General features: G+C 34.6%; 1 protein-coding gene across 1 annotated transcript in view; it reads right to left on the bottom strand.

Moving 5' to 3' along the window:
- Positions 1–18,879, bottom strand: part of rpgrip1l (RPGRIP1 like) — a 43,024-nt gene that overhangs the window by 1,758 nt on the left and 22,387 nt on the right. Inside the window, exons 17-22 of the mRNA XM_079274286.1 lie at positions 18,619–18,818; positions 18,449–18,544; positions 17,774–17,827; positions 17,017–17,161; positions 16,594–16,691; positions 1,923–2,109 (exon numbers count right to left, since the gene is read on the bottom strand). Coding sequence (XP_079130412.1) covers positions 1,923–2,109; positions 16,594–16,691; positions 17,017–17,161; positions 17,774–17,827; positions 18,449–18,544; positions 18,619–18,818 — 780 coding nt within the window. The remainder of the gene's footprint in view (positions 1–1,922; positions 2,110–16,593; positions 16,692–17,016; positions 17,162–17,773; positions 17,828–18,448; positions 18,545–18,618; positions 18,819–18,879) is intronic.

Below are 18,879 nucleotides of genomic sequence, written 5' to 3'. Positions count from 1 at the left end.
TGTCTCAGCAATGATCTGGGCTGTTTTCATTAATGCTAACTTAAGTACCATATCAACACCATCAACATGTTGATGACATAATAACGTATCGTGACTTAAGTATCACCATAATAACATATCGTGACTTAAGTATCACCATAATAACGTATTGTGACTTAAGTATCGTGATATCGCATCGTGACTTAAGTATCGTGATAATATCGCATCGTGACTTAAGTATCACCATAATAACGTATCGTGACTTAAGTATCACCATAATAATGTATAGTGACATAAGTATCACCATAATATCGTATCGTGACTTAAGTATCGTGATAATATCGTATCGTGACTTAAGTATCACCATAATAACGTATCGTGACTTAAGTATCACCATAATAATGTATAGTGACATAAGTATCACCATAATATCGTATCGTGACTTAAGTATCACCATAATATTGTATCGTGACTTAAGTATCACCATAATATCGTATCGTGACTTAAGTATCACCATAATAACGTATCGTGACTTAAGTATCACCATATCGTATCGTGACTTAAGTATCACCATAATAACGTATCGTGACTTAAGTATCACCATAATAACGTATCGTGACTTAAGTATCGTGATAATATCGCATTGTGACTTAAGTATCGTGATAATATGGTATCGTGACTTACGTATCGTGATAATATATCGTGACTGAAGTATCACCATAATATCGTATTGTGACTTAAGTATCACCATAATATCGTATCGTGACTTAAGTATCACCATAATAACGTATCGTGACTTAAGTATCACCATAATAACGTATCGTGACTAAGTATCACCATAATAACATATCGTGACTTAAGTATCACCATAATAACGTATTGTGACTTAAGTATCGTGATAATATCGCATCGTAACTTAAGTATCGTGATAATATCGCATTGTGACTTAAGTATCGTGATAATATCGCATCGTAACTTAAGTATCGTGATAATATCGCATTGTGACTTAAGTCACGATATGATATTATCACGATACTTAAGTCACAATGCGATATTATCACGATACTTAAGTCACGATGCGATATTATCACGATACTTAAGTCACAATACGTTATTATCACGATACTTAAGTATCACCATAATAACATATCGTGACTTAAGTATCACCATAATAACGTATCATGACTTAAGTATCACCATAATAAGGTATAGTGACATAAGTATCACCATAATATCGTATCATGACTTAAGTATCACCATAATATCGTATCGTGACTTAAGTATCACCATAATATCGTATCGTGACTTAAGTATCACCATAATAACGTATCGTGACTCAAGTATCACCATATCGTATCGTGACTTAAGTATCACCATAATAACGTATCGTGACTTAAGTATCACCATAATAACGTATCGTGACTTAAGTATCACCATAATAACGTATCGTGACTTAAGTATCACCATATCGTATCGTGACTTAAGTATCACCATAATAACGTATCGTGACTTAAGTATCGTGATAATATCGCATTGTGACTTAAGTATCGTGGTAATATCGTATCGTGACTTAAGTATCGTGATAATATATCGTGACTGAAGTATCACCATAATATCGTATCGTGACTGAAGTATCACCATAATATCGTATCGTGACTGAAGTATCACCATATCGTATCGTGACTTAAGTATCACCATAATAACGTATCGTGACTTAAGTATCACCATAATAACGTATCGTGACTTAAGTATCACCATAATAACGTATCGTGACTTAAGTATCACCATAATAACGTATCGTGACTTAAGTATCACCATAATAACGTATAGTGACATAAGTATCACCATAATATCGTATCGTGACTTAAGTGAATGACTTCTGATGCCTGGAAAGACTGGAATCAACTAGCTTAGCTTAGCATAATATTAGTGCAGCCTCTGACCTTTGCTGTAGTTGTAGTTGATGGTCTTGCCCTGGGGGGGTTTGGGCAGAGACAGGGGGGTTTCCTCCGTGGGTAGATCCAGCAGAGAGTACTCCACAAACAGACGCACCACGCTAACGTCCCGGGACACCCGAGACTCCGGCCTCAAGCTCAGAGACACAACCTCCACCCGGAGCCTCTGCGAGGGCTGTGGAGGAGGTTAGTTTGGATAATAAGTCTCATGGTAAGAGCTCATACTCGCAGTAGTATAGAATGTATCTCTTCTGTTACTGTGTGGGACGGTTCACATCTGTTTGACCTGCAACGGCTCTTAATACTAAAGTAACAATTCATATTTCTAAATGTAAGTATGCAATAACATAACCGGCTTCTTTTGAAGTCGGTTATGTTAGATTCACATCATCAGCGTTTCTTTAGGTCAGCTGAGAGCAGACTGTCATTCATATATCACTCATCATTTAAGGTGTATTTATAAAAACTACAGAATGACTTGAAGGAAACGGTTTAACAGTAATAATCCCTCTGCTGTGAAACATCAGACTGACGTGGATTTACAGAATGGTCAGATTGTCGTGTTTCACTTTGGTTTCTTTGTTTGTCAGCAGGAACACAGAAGAAACTACCGGCCTGATGAAGTGTGTCGCATGAACCAGAGGAGCAGATCGCCCAACTGTGAGAACTTTTATTTTATGTTATCTCTTCAGCTTCTGTTCCACTGTTCACCTCATATGAACAACAACTCTCTGAGCCCATCATTACAGCTGCAAACATTACTGGATTCATGGATTTTAGGTCTGTGTCCACATGGCGCTCAGGAAAGAGAAGCTGTGTGCAGCTGCTCCTCCTCTAGACAACCACATACCAACGTTACAGTAAACCTAATATCTGTGAGTTATATTAACCTGATGCTCCTCATGTTAACGTTACAGTAAACCTAATATCTATGAGTTATATTAACCTGATGCTCCTCATGTTAACGTTACAGTAAACCTAATATCTATGAGTTATAATAACCTGATGCTCCTCATGTTAACGTTACAGTAAACCTAATATCTATGAGTTATAATAACCTGATGCTCCTCATGTTAATGTTACAGTAAACCTAATATCTATGAGTTATATTAACCTGATGCTCATGTTAATGTTACAATAAACCTAATATCTATGAGTTATAATAACCTGATGCTCATGTTAATGTTACAGTAAACCTAATATCTATGAGTTATATTAACCTGATGCTCCTCATGTTGACGTTACAGTAAACCTAATATCTATGAGTTATATTAACCTGATGCTCATGTTAACGTTACAGTAAACCTAATATCTATGAGTTATATTAACCTGATGCTCATGTTAATGTTACAGTAAACCTAATATCTATGAGTTATATTAACCTGATGCTCCTCATGTTGACGTTACAGTAAACCTAATATCTATGAGTTATATTAACCTGATGCTCATGTTAACGTTACAGTAAACCTAATATCTATGAGTTATATTAACCTGATGCTCCTCATGTTAATGTTACAGTAAACCTAATATCTATGAGTTATATTAACCTGATGCTCCTCATGTTAATGTTACAGTAAACCTAATATCTATGAGTTATATTAACCTGATGCTCATGTTAATGTTACAGTAAACCTAATATCTATGAGTTATATTAACCTGATGCTCCTCATGTTAACGTTACAGTAAACCTAATATCTATGAGTTATATTAACCTGATGCTCCTCATGTTAATGTTACAGTAAACCTAATATCTATGAGTTATATTAACCTGATGCTCATGTTAATGTTACAGTAAACCTAATATCTATGAGTTATATTAATCTGATGCTCCTCATGTTAACGTTACAGTAAACCTAATATCTATGAGTTATATTAACCTGATGCTCCTCATGTTAACGTTACAGTAAACCTAATATCTATGAGTTATAATAACCTGATGCTCCTCATGTTAATGTTACAGTAAACCTAATATCTGAGTTATATTAACCTGATGCTCCTCATGTTAATGTTACAGTAAACCTAATATCTGTGAGTTATATTAACCTGATGCTCCTCATGTTAATGTTACAGTAAACCTAATATCTATGAGTTATATTAACCTGATGCTCCTCATGTTGACGTTAGAGTAAACCTAATATCTATGAGTTATATTAACCTGATGCTCCTCATGTTAATGTTACAGTAAACCTAATATCTATGAGTTATATTAACCTGATGCTCCTCATGTTAATGTTACAGTAAACCTAATATCTGTGAGTTATATTAACATGATGCTCCTCATGTTAATGTTACAGTAAACCTAATATCTATGAGTTATATTAACCTGATGCTCCTCATGTTAATGTTACAGTAAACCTAATATCTATGAGTTATAATAACCTGATGCTCCTCATGTTAACGTTACAGTAAACCTAATATCTGTGAGTTATATTAACCTGATGCTCCTCATGTTAATGTTACAGTAAACCTAATATCTATGAGTTATAATAACCTGATGCTCCTCATGTTGACGTTACAGTAAACCTAATATCTATGAGTTATATTAACCTGATGCTCCTCATGTTGACGTTACAGTAAACCTAATATCTATGAGTTATATTAACCTGATGCTCATGTTAATGTTACAGTAAACCTAATATCTATGAGTTATATTAACCTGATGCTCCTCATGTTAATGTTACAGTAAACCTAATATCTATGAGTTATATTAACCTGATGCTCCTCATGTTAATGTTACAGTAAACCTAATATCTATGAGTTATATTAACATGATGCTCCTCATGTTAATGTTACAGTAAACCTAATATCTATGAGTTATATTAACCTGATGCTCCTCATGTTAATGTTACAGTAAACCTAATATCTATGAGTTATAATAACCTGATGCTCCTCATGTTAACGTTACAGTAAACCTAATATCTGTGAGTTATATTAACCTGATGCTCCTCATGTTAATGTTACAGTAAACCTAATATCTATGAGTTATAATAACCTGATGCTCCTCATGTTGACGTTACAGTAAACCTAATATCTATGAGTTATATTAACCTGATGCTCCTCATGTTGACGTTACAGTAAACCTAATATCTATGAGTTATATTAACCTGATGCTCATGTTAATGTTACAGTAAACCTAATATCTATGAGTTATATTAACCTGATGCTCCTCATGTTAATGTTACAGTAAACCTAATATCTATGAGTTATATTAACCTGATGCTCCTCATGTTAATGTTACAGTAAACCTAATATCTATGAGTTATATTAACCTGATGCTCCTCATGTTAATGTTACAGTAAACCTAATATCTGTGAGTTATATTAACATGATGCTCCTCATGTTAATGTTACAGTAAACCTAATATCTATGAGTTATATTAACCTGATGCTCCTCATGTTAATGTTACAGTAAACCTAATATCTGTGAGTTATATTAACCTGATGCTCCTCATGTTAATGTTACAGTAAACCTAATATCTGTGAGTTATATTAACCTGATGCTCCTCATGTTAACGTTACAGTAAACCTAATATCTATGAGTTATATTAACCTGATGCTCCTCATGTTAATGTTACAGTAAACCTAATATCTATGAGTTATATTAACCTGATGCTCCTCATGTTAATGTTACAGTAAACCTAATATCTATGAGTTATATTAACCTGATGCTCATGTTAACGTTACAGTAAACCTAATATCTATGAGTTATATTAACCTGATGCTCCTCATGTTAATGTTACAGTAAACCTAATATCTATGAGTTATATTAACCTGATGCTCCTCATGTTAATGTTACAGTAAACCTAATATCTATGAGTTATATTAATCTGATGCTCCTCATGTTAACGTTACAGTAAACCTAATATCTATGAGTTATAATAACCTGATGCTCCTCATGTTGACGTTACAGTAAACCTAATATCTATGAGTTATATTAACCTGATGCTCCTCATGTTGACGTTACAGTAAACCTAATATCTATGAGTTATATTAACCTGATGCTCCTCATGTTAACGTTACAGTAAACCTAATATCTATGAGTTATATTAACCTGATGCTCATGTTAACGTTACAGTAAACCTAATATCTATGAGTTATATTAACCTGATGCTCCTCATGTTAACGTTACAGTAAACCTAATATCTATGAGTTATATTAACCTGATGCTCCTCATGTTAACATTACAGTAAACCTAATATCTATGAGTTATATTAACCTGATGCTCATGTTAATGTTACAGTAAACCTAATATCTATGAGTTATAATAACCTGATGCTCCTCATGTTGACGTTACAGTAAACCTAATATCTATGAGTTATATTAACCTGATGCTCCTCATGTTAACGTTACAGTAAACCTAATGTCTGTGAGTTATATTAACCTGATGCTCCTCATGTTGACGTTACAGTAAACCTAATATCTATGAGTTATAATAACCTGATGCTCCTCATGTTAATGTTACAGTAAACCTAATATCTATGAGTTATATTAACCTGATGCTCCTCATGTTAATGTTACAGTAAACCTAATATCTATGAGTTATATTAACCTGATGCTCCTCATGTTAATGTTACAGTAAACCTAATATCTATGAGTTATATTAACCTGATGCTCCTCATGTTAATGTTACAGTAAACCTAATATCTATGAGTTATATTAACCTGATGCTCCTCATGTTAATGTTACAGTAAACCTAATATCTGTGAGTTATATTAACCTGATGCTCCTCATGTTAATGTTACAGTAAACCTAATATCTATGAGTTATATTAACCTGATGCTCCTCATGTTAATGTTACAGTAAACCTAATATCTATGAGTTATAATAACCTGATGCTCCTCATGTTGACGTTACAGTAAACCTAATATCTATGAGTTATATTAACCTGATGCTCCTCATGTTGACGTTACAGTAAACCTAATATCTATGAGTTATAATAACCTGATGCTCCTCATGTTAACGTTACAGTAAACCTAATATCTGTGAGTTATATTAACCTGATGCTCCTCATGTTAATGTTACAGTAAACCTAATATCTATGAGTTATAATAACCTGATGCTCCTCATGTTGACGTTACAGTAAACCTAATATCTATGAGTTATATTAACCTGATGCTCCTCATGTTGACGTTACAGTAAACCTAATATCTATGAGTTATATTAACCTGATGCTCATGTTAATGTTACAGTAAACCTAATATCTATGAGTTATATTAACCTGATGCTCCTCATGTTAATGTTACAGTAAACCTAATATCTATGAGTTATATTAACCTGATGCTCCTCATGTTAATGTTACAGTAAACCTAATATCTATGAGTTATATTAACCTGATGCTCCTCATGTTAATGTTACAGTAAACCTAATATCTGTGAGTTATATTAACATGATGCTCCTCATGTTAATGTTACAGTAAACCTAATATCTATGAGTTATATTAACCTGATGCTCCTCATGTTAATGTTACAGTAAACCTAATATCTATGAGTTATAATAACCTGATGCTCCTCATGTTAACGTTACAGTAAACCTAATATCTGTGAGTTATATTAACCTGATGCTCCTCATGTTAATGTTACAGTAAACCTAATATCTATGAGTTATAATAACCTGATGCTCCTCATGTTGACGTTACAGTAAACCTAATATCTATGAGCTATATTAACCTGATGCTCCTCATGTTGACGTTACAGTAAACCTAATATCTATGAGTTATATTAACCTGATGCTCATGTTAATGTTACAGTAAACCTAATATCTATGAGTTATATTAACCTGATGCTCCTCATGTTAATGTTACAGTAAACCTAATATCTATGAGTTATATTAACCTGATGCTCCTCATGTTAATGTTACAGTAAACCTAATATCTATGAGTTATATTAACCTGATGCTCCTCATGTTAATGTTACAGTAAACCTAATATCTGTGAGTTATATTAACATGATGCTCATGTTAACGTTACAGTAAACCTAATATCTATGAGTTATATTAACCTGATGCTCATGTTAATGTTACAGTAAACCTAATATCTATGAGTTATATTAACCTGATGCTCCTCATGTTGACGTTACAGTAAACCTAATATCTATGAGTTATATTAACCTGATGCTCATGTTAACGTTACAGTAAACCTAATATCTATGAGTTATATTAACCTGATGCTCCTCATGTTAATGTTACAGTAAACCTAATATCTATGAGTTATATTAACCTGATGCTCCTCATGTTAATGTTACAGTAAACCTAATATCTATGAGTTATATTAACCTGATGCTCATGTTAATGTTACAGTAAACCTAATATCTATGAGTTATATTAACCTGATGCTCCTCATGTTAACGTTACAGTAAACCTAATATCTATGAGTTATATTAACCTGATGCTCCTCATGTTAATGTTACAGTAAACCTAATATCTATGAGTTATATTAACCTGATGCTCATGTTAATGTTACAGTAAACCTAATATCTATGAGTTATATTAATCTGATGCTCCTCATGTTAACGTTACAGTAAACCTAATATCTATGAGTTATATTAACCTGATGCTCCTCATGTTAACGTTACAGTAAACCTAATATCTATGAGTTATAATAACCTGATGCTCCTCATGTTAATGTTACAGTAAACCTAATATCTGAGTTATATTAACCTGATGCTCCTCATGTTAATGTTACAGTAAACCTAATATCTGTGAGTTATATTAACCTGATGCTCCTCATGTTAATGTTACAGTAAACCTAATATCTATGAGTTATATTAACCTGATGCTCCTCATGTTGACGTTAGACTAAACCTAATATCTATGAGTTATATTAACCTGATGCTCCTCATGTTAATGTTACAGTAAACCTAATATCTATGAGTTATATTAACCTGATGCTCCTCATGTTAATGTTACAGTAAACCTAATATCTGTGAGTTATATTAACATGATGCTCCTCATGTTAATGTTACAGTAAACCTAATATCTATGAGTTATATTAACCTGATGCTCCTCATGTTAATGTTACAGTAAACCTAATATCTATGAGTTATAATAACCTGATGCTCCTCATGTTAACGTTACAGTAAACCTAATATCTGTGAGTTATATTAACCTGATGCTCCTCATGTTAATGTTACAGTAAACCTAATATCTATGAGTTATAATAACCTGATGCTCCTCATGTTGACGTTACAGTAAACCTAATATCTATGAGTTATATTAACCTGATGCTCCTCATGTTGACGTTACAGTAAACCTAATATCTATGAGTTATATTAACCTGATGCTCATGTTAATGTTACAGTAAACCTAATATCTATGAGTTATATTAACCTGATGCTCCTCATGTTAATGTTACAGTAAACCTAATATCTATGAGTTATATTAACCTGATGCTCCTCATGTTAATGTTACAGTAAACCTAATATCTATGAGTTATATTAACATGATGCTCCTCATGTTAATGTTACAGTAAACCTAATATCTATGAGTTATATTAACCTGATGCTCCTCATGTTAATGTTACAGTAAACCTAATATCTATGAGTTATAATAACCTGATGCTCCTCATGTTAACGTTACAGTAAACCTAATATCTGTGAGTTATATTAACCTGATGCTCCTCATGTTAATGTTACAGTAAACCTAATATCTATGAGTTATAATAACCTGATGCTCCTCATGTTGACATTACAGTAAACCTAATATCTATGAGTTATATTAACCTGATGCTCCTCATGTTGACGTTACAGTAAACCTAATATCTATGAGTTATATTAACCTGATGCTCATGTTAATGTTACAGTAAACCTAATATCTATGAGTTATATTAACCTGATGCTCCTCATGTTAATGTTACAGTAAACCTAATATCTATGAGTTATATTAACCTGATGCTCCTCATGTTAATGTTACAGTAAACCTAATATCTATGAGTTATATTAACCTGATGCTCCTCATGTTAATGTTACAGTAAACCTAATATCTGTGAGTTATATTAACATGATGCTCCTCATGTTAATGTTACAGTAAACCTAATATCTATGAGTTATATTAACCTGATGCTCCTCATGTTAATGTTACAGTAAACCTAATATCTGTGAGTTATATTAACCTGATGCTCCTCATGTTAATGTTACAGTAAACCTAATATCTGTGAGTTATATTAACCTGATGCTCCTCATGTTAACGTTACAGTAAACCTAATATCTATGAGTTATATTAACCTGATGCTCCTCATGTTAATGTTACAGTAAACCTAATATCTATGAGTTATATTAACCTGATGCTCCTCATGTTAATGTTACAGTAAACCTAATATCTATGAGTTATATTAACCTGATGCTCATGTTAACGTTACAGTAAACCTAATATCTATGAGTTATATTAACCTGATGCTCCTCATGTTAATGTTACAGTAAACCTAATATCTATGAGTTATATTAACCTGATGCTCCTCATGTTAATGTTACAGTAAACCTAATATCTATGAGTTATATTAATCTGATGCTCCTCATGTTAACGTTACAGTAAACCTAATATCTATGAGTTATAATAACCTGATGCTCCTCATGTTGACGTTACAGTAAACCTAATATCTATGAGTTATATTAACCTGATGCTCCTCATGTTGACGTTACAGTAAACCTAATATCTATGAGTTATATTAACCTGATGCTCCTCATGTTAACGTTACAGTAAACCTAATATCTATGAGTTATATTAACCTGATGCTCATGTTAACGTTACAGTAAACCTAATATCTATGAGTTATATTAACCTGATGCTCCTCATGTTAACGTTACAGTAAACCTAATATCTATGAGTTATATTAACCTGATGCTCCTCATGTTAACATTACAGTAAACCTAATATCTATGAGTTATATTAACCTGATGCTCATGTTAATGTTACAGTAAACCTAATATCTATGAGTTATAATAACCTGATGCTCCTCATGTTGACGTTACAGTAAACCTAATATCTATGAGTTATATTAACCTGATGCTCCTCATGTTAACGTTACAGTAAACCTAATGTCTGTGAGTTATATTAACCTGATGCTCCTCATGTTGACGTTACAGTAAACCTAATATCTATGAGTTATAATAACCTGATGCTCCTCATGTTAATGTTACAGTAAACCTAATATCTATGAGTTATATTAACCTGATGCTCCTCATGTTAATGTTACAGTAAACCTAATATCTATGAGTTATATTAACCTGATGCTCCTCATGTTAATGTTACAGTAAACCTAATATCTATGAGTTATATTAACCTGATGCTCCTCATGTTAATGTTACAGTAAACCTAATATCTATGAGTTATATTAACCTGATGCTCCTCATGTTAATGTTACAGTAAACCTAATATCTGTGAGTTATATTAACCTGATGCTCCTCATGTTAATGTTACAGTAAACCTAATATCTATGAGTTATATTAACCTGATGCTCCTCATGTTAATGTTACAGTAAACCTAATATCTATGAGTTATAATAACCTGATGCTCCTCATGTTGACGTTACAGTAAACCTAATATCTATGAGTTATATTAACCTGATGCTCCTCATGTTGACGTTACAGTAAACCTAATATCTATGAGTTATAATAACCTGATGCTCCTCATGTTAACGTTACAGTAAACCTAATATCTGTGAGTTATATTAACCTGATGCTCCTCATGTTAATGTTACAGTAAACCTAATATCTATGAGTTATAATAACCTGATGCTCCTCATGTTGACGTTACAGTAAACCTAATATCTATGAGTTATATTAACCTGATGCTCCTCATGTTGACGTTACAGTAAACCTAATATCTATGAGTTATATTAACCTGATGCTCATGTTAATGTTACAGTAAACCTAATATCTATGAGTTATATTAACCTGATGCTCCTCATGTTAATGTTACAGTAAACCTAATATCTATGAGTTATATTAACCTGACGCTCCTCATGTTAATGTTACAGTAAACCTAATATCTATGAGTTATATTAACCTGATGCTCCTCATGTTAATGTTACAGTAAACCTAATATCTGTGAGTTATATTAACATGATGCTCCTCATGTTAATGTTACAGTAAACCTAATATCTATGAGTTATATTAACCTGATGCTCCTCATGTTAATGTTACAGTAAACCTAATATCTATGAGTTATAATAACCTGATGCTCCTCATGTTAACGTTACAGTAAACCTAATATCTGTGAGTTATATTAACCTGATGCTCCTCATGTTAATGTTACAGTAAACCTAATATCTATGAGTTATAATAACCTGATGCTCCTCATGTTGACGTTACAGTAAACCTAATATCTATGAGCTATATTAACCTGATGCTCCTCATGTTGACGTTACAGTAAACCTAATATCTATGAGTTATATTAACCTGATGCTCATGTTAATGTTACAGTAAACCTAATATCTATGAGTTATATTAACCTGATGCTCCTCATGTTAATGTTACAGTAAACCTAATATCTATGAGTTATATTAACCTGATGCTCCTCATGTTAATGTTACAGTAAACCTAATATCTATGAGTTATATTAACCTGATGCTCCTCATGTTAATGTTACAGTAAACCTAATATCTGTGAGTTATATTAACATGATGCTCCTCATGTTAATGTTACAGTAAACCTAATATCTATGAGTTATATTAACCTGATGCTCCTCATGTTAATGTTACAGTAAACCTAATATCTGTGAGTTATATTAACCTGATGCTCCTCATGTTAATGTTACAGTAAACCTAATATCTATGAGTTATATTAACCTGATGCTCCTCATGTTAATGTTACAGTAAACCTAATATCTATGAGTTATAATAACCTGATGCTCCTCATGTTGACGTTACAGTAAACCTAATATCTATGAGTTATATTAACCTGATGCTCCTCATGTTGACGTTACAGTAAACCTAATATCTATGAGTTATATTAACCTGATGCTCATGTTAATGTTACAGTAAACCTAATATCTATGAGTTATATTAACCTGATGCTCCTCATGTTAATGTTACAGTAAACCTAATATCTATGAGTTATATTAACCTGATGCTCCTCATGTTAACGTTACAGTAAACCTAATATCTATGAGTTATATTAACCTGATGCTCATGTTAACGTTACAGTAAACGTAATATCTATGAGTTATATTAACCTGATGCTCCTCATGTTGACGTTACAGTAAACCTAATATCTATGAGTTATATTAACCTGATGCTCCTCATGTTAATGTTACAGTAAACCTAATATCTGTGAGTTATATTAACCTGATGCTCCTCATGTTAACGTTACAGTAAACCTAATATCTATGAGTTATATTAACCTGATGCTCCTCATGTTAATGTTACAGTAAACCTAATATCTATGAGTTATATTAACCTGATGCTCCTCATGTTAATGTTACAGTAAACCTAATATCTATGAGTTATATTAACCTGATGCTCATGTTAACGTTACAGTAAACCTAATATCTATGAGTTATATTAACCTGATGCTCCTCATGTTAATGTTACAGTAAACCTAATATCTATGAGTTATATTAACCTGATGCTCCTCATGTTAATGTTACAGTAAACCTAATATCTATGAGTTATATTAATCTGATGCTCCTCATGTTAACGTTACAGTAAACCTAATATCTATGAGTTATAATAACCTGATGCTCCTCATGTTGACGTTACAGTAAACCTAATATCTATGAGTTATATTAACCTGATGCTCCTCATGTTGACGTTACAGTAAACCTAATATCTATGAGTTATATTAACCTGATGCTCCTCATGTTAACGTTACAGTAAACCTAATATCTATGAGTTATATTAACCTGATGCTCATGTTAACGTTACAGTAAACCTAATATCTATGAGTTATATTAACCTGATGCTCCTCATGTTAACGTTACAGTAAACCTAATATCTATGAGTTATATTAACCTGATGCTCCTCATGTTAACATTACAGTAAACCTAATATCTATGAGTTATATTAACCTGATGCTCATGTTAATGTTACAGTAAACCTAATATCTATGAGTTATAATAACCTGATGCTCCTCATGTTGACGTTACAGTAAACCTAATATCTATGAGTTATATTAACCTGATGCTCCTCATGTTAACGTTACAGTAAACCTAATGTCTGTGAGTTATATTAACCTGATGCTCCTCATGTTGACGTTACAGTAAACCTAATATCTATGAGTTATAATAACCTGATGCTCCTCATGTTAATGTTACAGTAAACCTAATATCTATGAGTTATATTAACCTGATGCTCATGTTAATGTTACAGTAAACCTAATATCTATGAGTTATATTAACCTGATGCTCCTCATGTTGACGTTACAGTAAACCTAATATCTATGAGTTATATTAACCTGATGCTCCTCATGTTAATGTTACAGTAAACCTAATATCTATGAGTTATATTAACCTGATGCTCCTCATGTTAATGTTACAGTAAACCTAATATCTATGAGTTATATTAACCTGATGCTCCTCATGTTAACATTACAGTAAACCTAATATCTATGAGTTATATTAACCTGATGCTCATGTTAATGTTACAGTAAACCTAATATCTATGAGTTATAATAACCTGATGCTCCTCATGTTGACGTTACAGTAAACCTAATATCTATGAGTTATATTAACCTGATGCTCCTCATGTTAACGTTACAGTAAACCTAATGTCTGTGAGTTATATTAACCTGATGCTCCTCATGTTGACGTTACAGTAAACCTAATATCTATGAGTTATAATAACCTGATGCTCCTCATGTTAATGTTACAGTAAACCTAATATCTATGAGTTATATTAACCTGATGCTCATGTTAATGTTACAGTAAACCTAATATCTATGAGTTATATTAACCTGATGCTCCTCATGTTGACGTTACAGTAAACCTAATATCTATGAGTTATATTAACCTGATGCTCCTCATGTTAATGTTACAGTAAACCTAATATCTATGAGTTATATTAACCTGATGCTCCTCATGTTAATGTTACAGTAAACCTAATATCTATGAGTTATATTAACCTGATGCTCCTCATGTTAATGTTACAGTAAACCTAATATCTATGAGTTATATTAACCTGATGCTCCTCATGTTAATGTTACAGTAAACCTAATATCTATGAGTTATATTAACCTGATGCTCCTCATGTTGACGTTATAGTAAACCTAATATCTATGAGTTATAATAACCTGATGCTCATGTTAATGTTACAGTAAACCTAATATCTATGAGTTATATTAACCTGATGCTCATGTTAATGTTATAGTAAACCTAATATCTATGAGTTATATTAACCTGATGCTCATGTTAATGTTACAGTAAACCTAATATCTATGAGTTATAATAACCTGATGCTCCTCATGTTAATGTTACAGTAAACCTAATATCTATGAGTTATAATAACCCGATGCTCCTCATGTTAACGTTACAGTAAACCTAATATCTATGAGTTATATTAACCTGATGCTCCTCATGTTAATGTTACAGTAAACCTAATATCTATGAGTTATAATAACCTGATGCTCCTCATGTTAACGTTACAGTAAACCTAATATCTATGAGTTATATTAACCTGATGCTCCTCATGTTAACGTTACAGTAAACCTAATATCTATGAGTTATATTAACCTGATGCTCCTCATGTTAATGTTACAGTAAACCTAATATCTATGAGTTATATTAACCTGATGCTCATGTTAATGTTACAGTAAACCTAATATCTATGAGTTATATTAACCTGATGCTCCTCATGTTGACGTTATAGTAAACCTAATATCTATGAGTTATAATAACCTGATGCTCATGTTAATGTTACAGTAAACCTAATATCTATGAGTTATATTAACCTGATGCTCATGTTAATGTTACAGTAAACCTAATATCTATGAGTTATATTAACCTGATGCTCATGTTAATGTTACAGTAAACCTAATATCTATGAGTTATAATAACCTGATGCTCCTCATGTTAACGTTACAGTAAACCTAATATCTATGAGTTATATTAACCTGATGCTCCTCATGTTAATGTTACAGTAAACCTAATATCTATGAGTTATAATAACCTGATGCTCCTCATGTTAACGTTACAGTAAACCTAATATCTATGAGTTATATTAACCTGATGCTCATGTTAACGTTACAGTAAACCTAATATCTATGAGTTATATTAACCTGATGCTCCTCATGTTAATGTTACAGTAAACCTAATATCTATGAGTTATATTAACCTGATGCTCATGTTAATGTTACAGTAAACCTAATATCTATGAGTTATATTAACCTGATGCTCCTCATCTTAATGTTACAGTAAACCTAATATCTATGAGTTATATTAACCTGATGCTCATGTTAATGTTACAGTAAACCTAATATCTATGAGTTATATTAACCTGATGCTCCTCATGTTGACGTTACAGTAAACCTAATGTCTGAGAGTTATATTAATCTGATGCTCATGTTAACGTTACAGTAAACCTAATCTTTCATCTCTTTCTCTAACGATATAAATTGATGGATAATGTGAATAACTTCTGTTTACCAACAGCAGACCGACTTCAGCTCAATGGTGTTCACTCAGAAACTAAAGAGAAGTGAAGCTGCACAACGCTCCTCTGCGAGGCGTTCACTGACCTTCCTCCCCGCCGGCCGTCCGTGAACTATGCAGTCATCGCTGTCGGACTGAGAGGAGGCGCTCTGACCTCCTCCGGCTGCCGAGGCCTCGTCCACATCTGATCCAGCAGGGAGGTGAACACACACACGGTTAGAGCAGCAGAAGAAGACGATGCTCTCACAGGGATGTCGTTAACATTGATGAAGGCTGCTCTGCAGATTATTGACACACTCAGTGTTCATGGCTCTGCTCAGCAAACACAAACATTTGCACCTCGCAGTGAGTTAGTGTGAATCCAAATAACACCAAAGGGTTTGTATAGCAAGCAGAGAACCTCCACGCAACAACATTCAGTGTTTATCAGTGTTATTCCAGCTTTATCTTCATCACAGTCTTCATCATGTCACTTGACCCCTTAATTCGATCCACCAACACTTCCTCACCTTCCACGATGTCCTCAGAGATCTCAGAGTCGTCAGAATGAGACCGAGAGTCGGCCGGAACCAGCTGGCCTTCAGAGAAGTGAGACTCTTCTTCTTCTGCATCCTCTTCCTCTGCAGCGCTGTGAGGAGGAGGAGCTGACGAAGGCTGCACACACAGAACACACTGGTTTATTACACATCAGTTGTTCTGCTGCAGACAGGAGGAAGAGTCTGAGTCACACTAGAAGTTCATACATCTACTCCAGAATGTTCCTGATGAACTTCTTAAAAGGGACAGTGCGTCACATTTAGGGGGTTTATTGGCAGCAATGGAATATAATATTCATAACGATGTTTTAATCAGTGTATTAACACCTGAAACTAATCATTGTTGTGTTTTATTTCGCTTAGAAAAAGACATTTATATCTACTGAGGGAGCGGGTCGTGTTCCATGGAGTCGGCCATCTTGAACCGCCATGTTTCTACGGCAGCCCAGAGCGGACAAACACGAGCAAACACTGGCTCTAGAGACTTTCAGGTCTTCACATCATCTAAAAGGAGGTGATGGGTTCCACACTCGGTGTTACACTCTACCTACATTCATACACTTTCACTGCAGTCAGGACGTCCAGCTGCAGTGGAGCATTATTACACTGTGCTATTAGTACTTTACTGCAGGGAATGACCGGAACACTTCCTCCACCACAGCGGGCTGTTGTGTCTGCTGTATATGATTCATTATCCTGTCACAGTGATATGTATACAGAGACTCTGTACCTTTATAACAGGAGGTAAAGTCTCTCTCCTGTCTGCAGACGCATCGTCCTCCACCTGAACAGAGGAAACAGCTGAGATCGGCTTCATAACACATGACCACTTGTACCGATCTTTGTTAGCTTTTACTGTCAGTTAAACAAGTTCAAGTCTCTATGACGGAGAGTAAAGCTTTCATATCGAGTCGATGTAGAACAGAATGAAACCAGAGTGCCGTCTCTTGTTCCTTACTGCAGCACCGGCTCTCAGCCAGTGACTCTGCTTCCCCTCCATGAACGACCTCCGGCTGGCAGACGAGCTGAACGACTTCTACTGTCGCTTTGATGGACAATGGGACAGTCCTGACCCCACCCCCCACAGCTCCATCAACCAGCCCCAGACCACCAGCCCCCCCTCCCCCAGCCCAGCAGGGGAGGGGGGGCTCTGTACCACATCAGCTCCATCACCAAGAAGGCTCAGCAGAGGATGTACTTCCTGAGGCAGCTGAAGAAGTTCAACCTGCCAAAGACAATGATGGTGCATTTCTACAGAGCCATCATTGAGTCCATCCTCTGCTCCTCCATCACCGTCTGGTACGCTGCAGCCACAGCCAAGGACAAGCGCATCATCCGCTCTGCTCTGGCAGGAGGCTGAGGTCCATCAGGACCAAGACCGTCTCTTCATCAGTAGAATCCTCACCTGGTCCTCTGGAGCTGACGGATCGGTGAATGTCACCTTTCTAACAGCCGGTCCGTCCTTCACTCGCATCCTCGGTCTGAGTTTCGGCCGCTCGGCCTGATGGGAAAAAAACACATTCAGCAGCTAAACACACCCAACGTTCCCTCAGATGGTTCAGAGAGTCTGCTGACCTGTGACCCGGAGGGTGAGACAGGGGGGGGTGTGTCTTCCTCCTGCAGCGCGTCCTCTTCGTGCCGCTCTGTGGTCGTCCTCTCCGTCTCCTCGGCGGCCGTGATGGAGGATGATGGAGGAAAGTAGGTGGAGCTCCACTTCAGAGTCACTTCAATGAGGCCGGAGGAGAGTCCGGAGGGATCGGTGAGCTCGAAGAGTCCTGAGGGAACAAAGATATACGATAGAAGACAAATACTAATACTAATACTAATACGTCCATG

This window comes from Melanostigma gelatinosum, assembly GCF_949748355.1.
Source record: "Melanostigma gelatinosum genome assembly, chromosome: 1".
NCBI lineage: Eukaryota > Metazoa > Chordata > Actinopteri > Perciformes > Zoarcidae > Melanostigma > Melanostigma gelatinosum.
The sequence above is the reverse complement of the archived record's forward strand: the minus strand, read 5'-3'. Positions and strand labels throughout refer to the sequence as shown.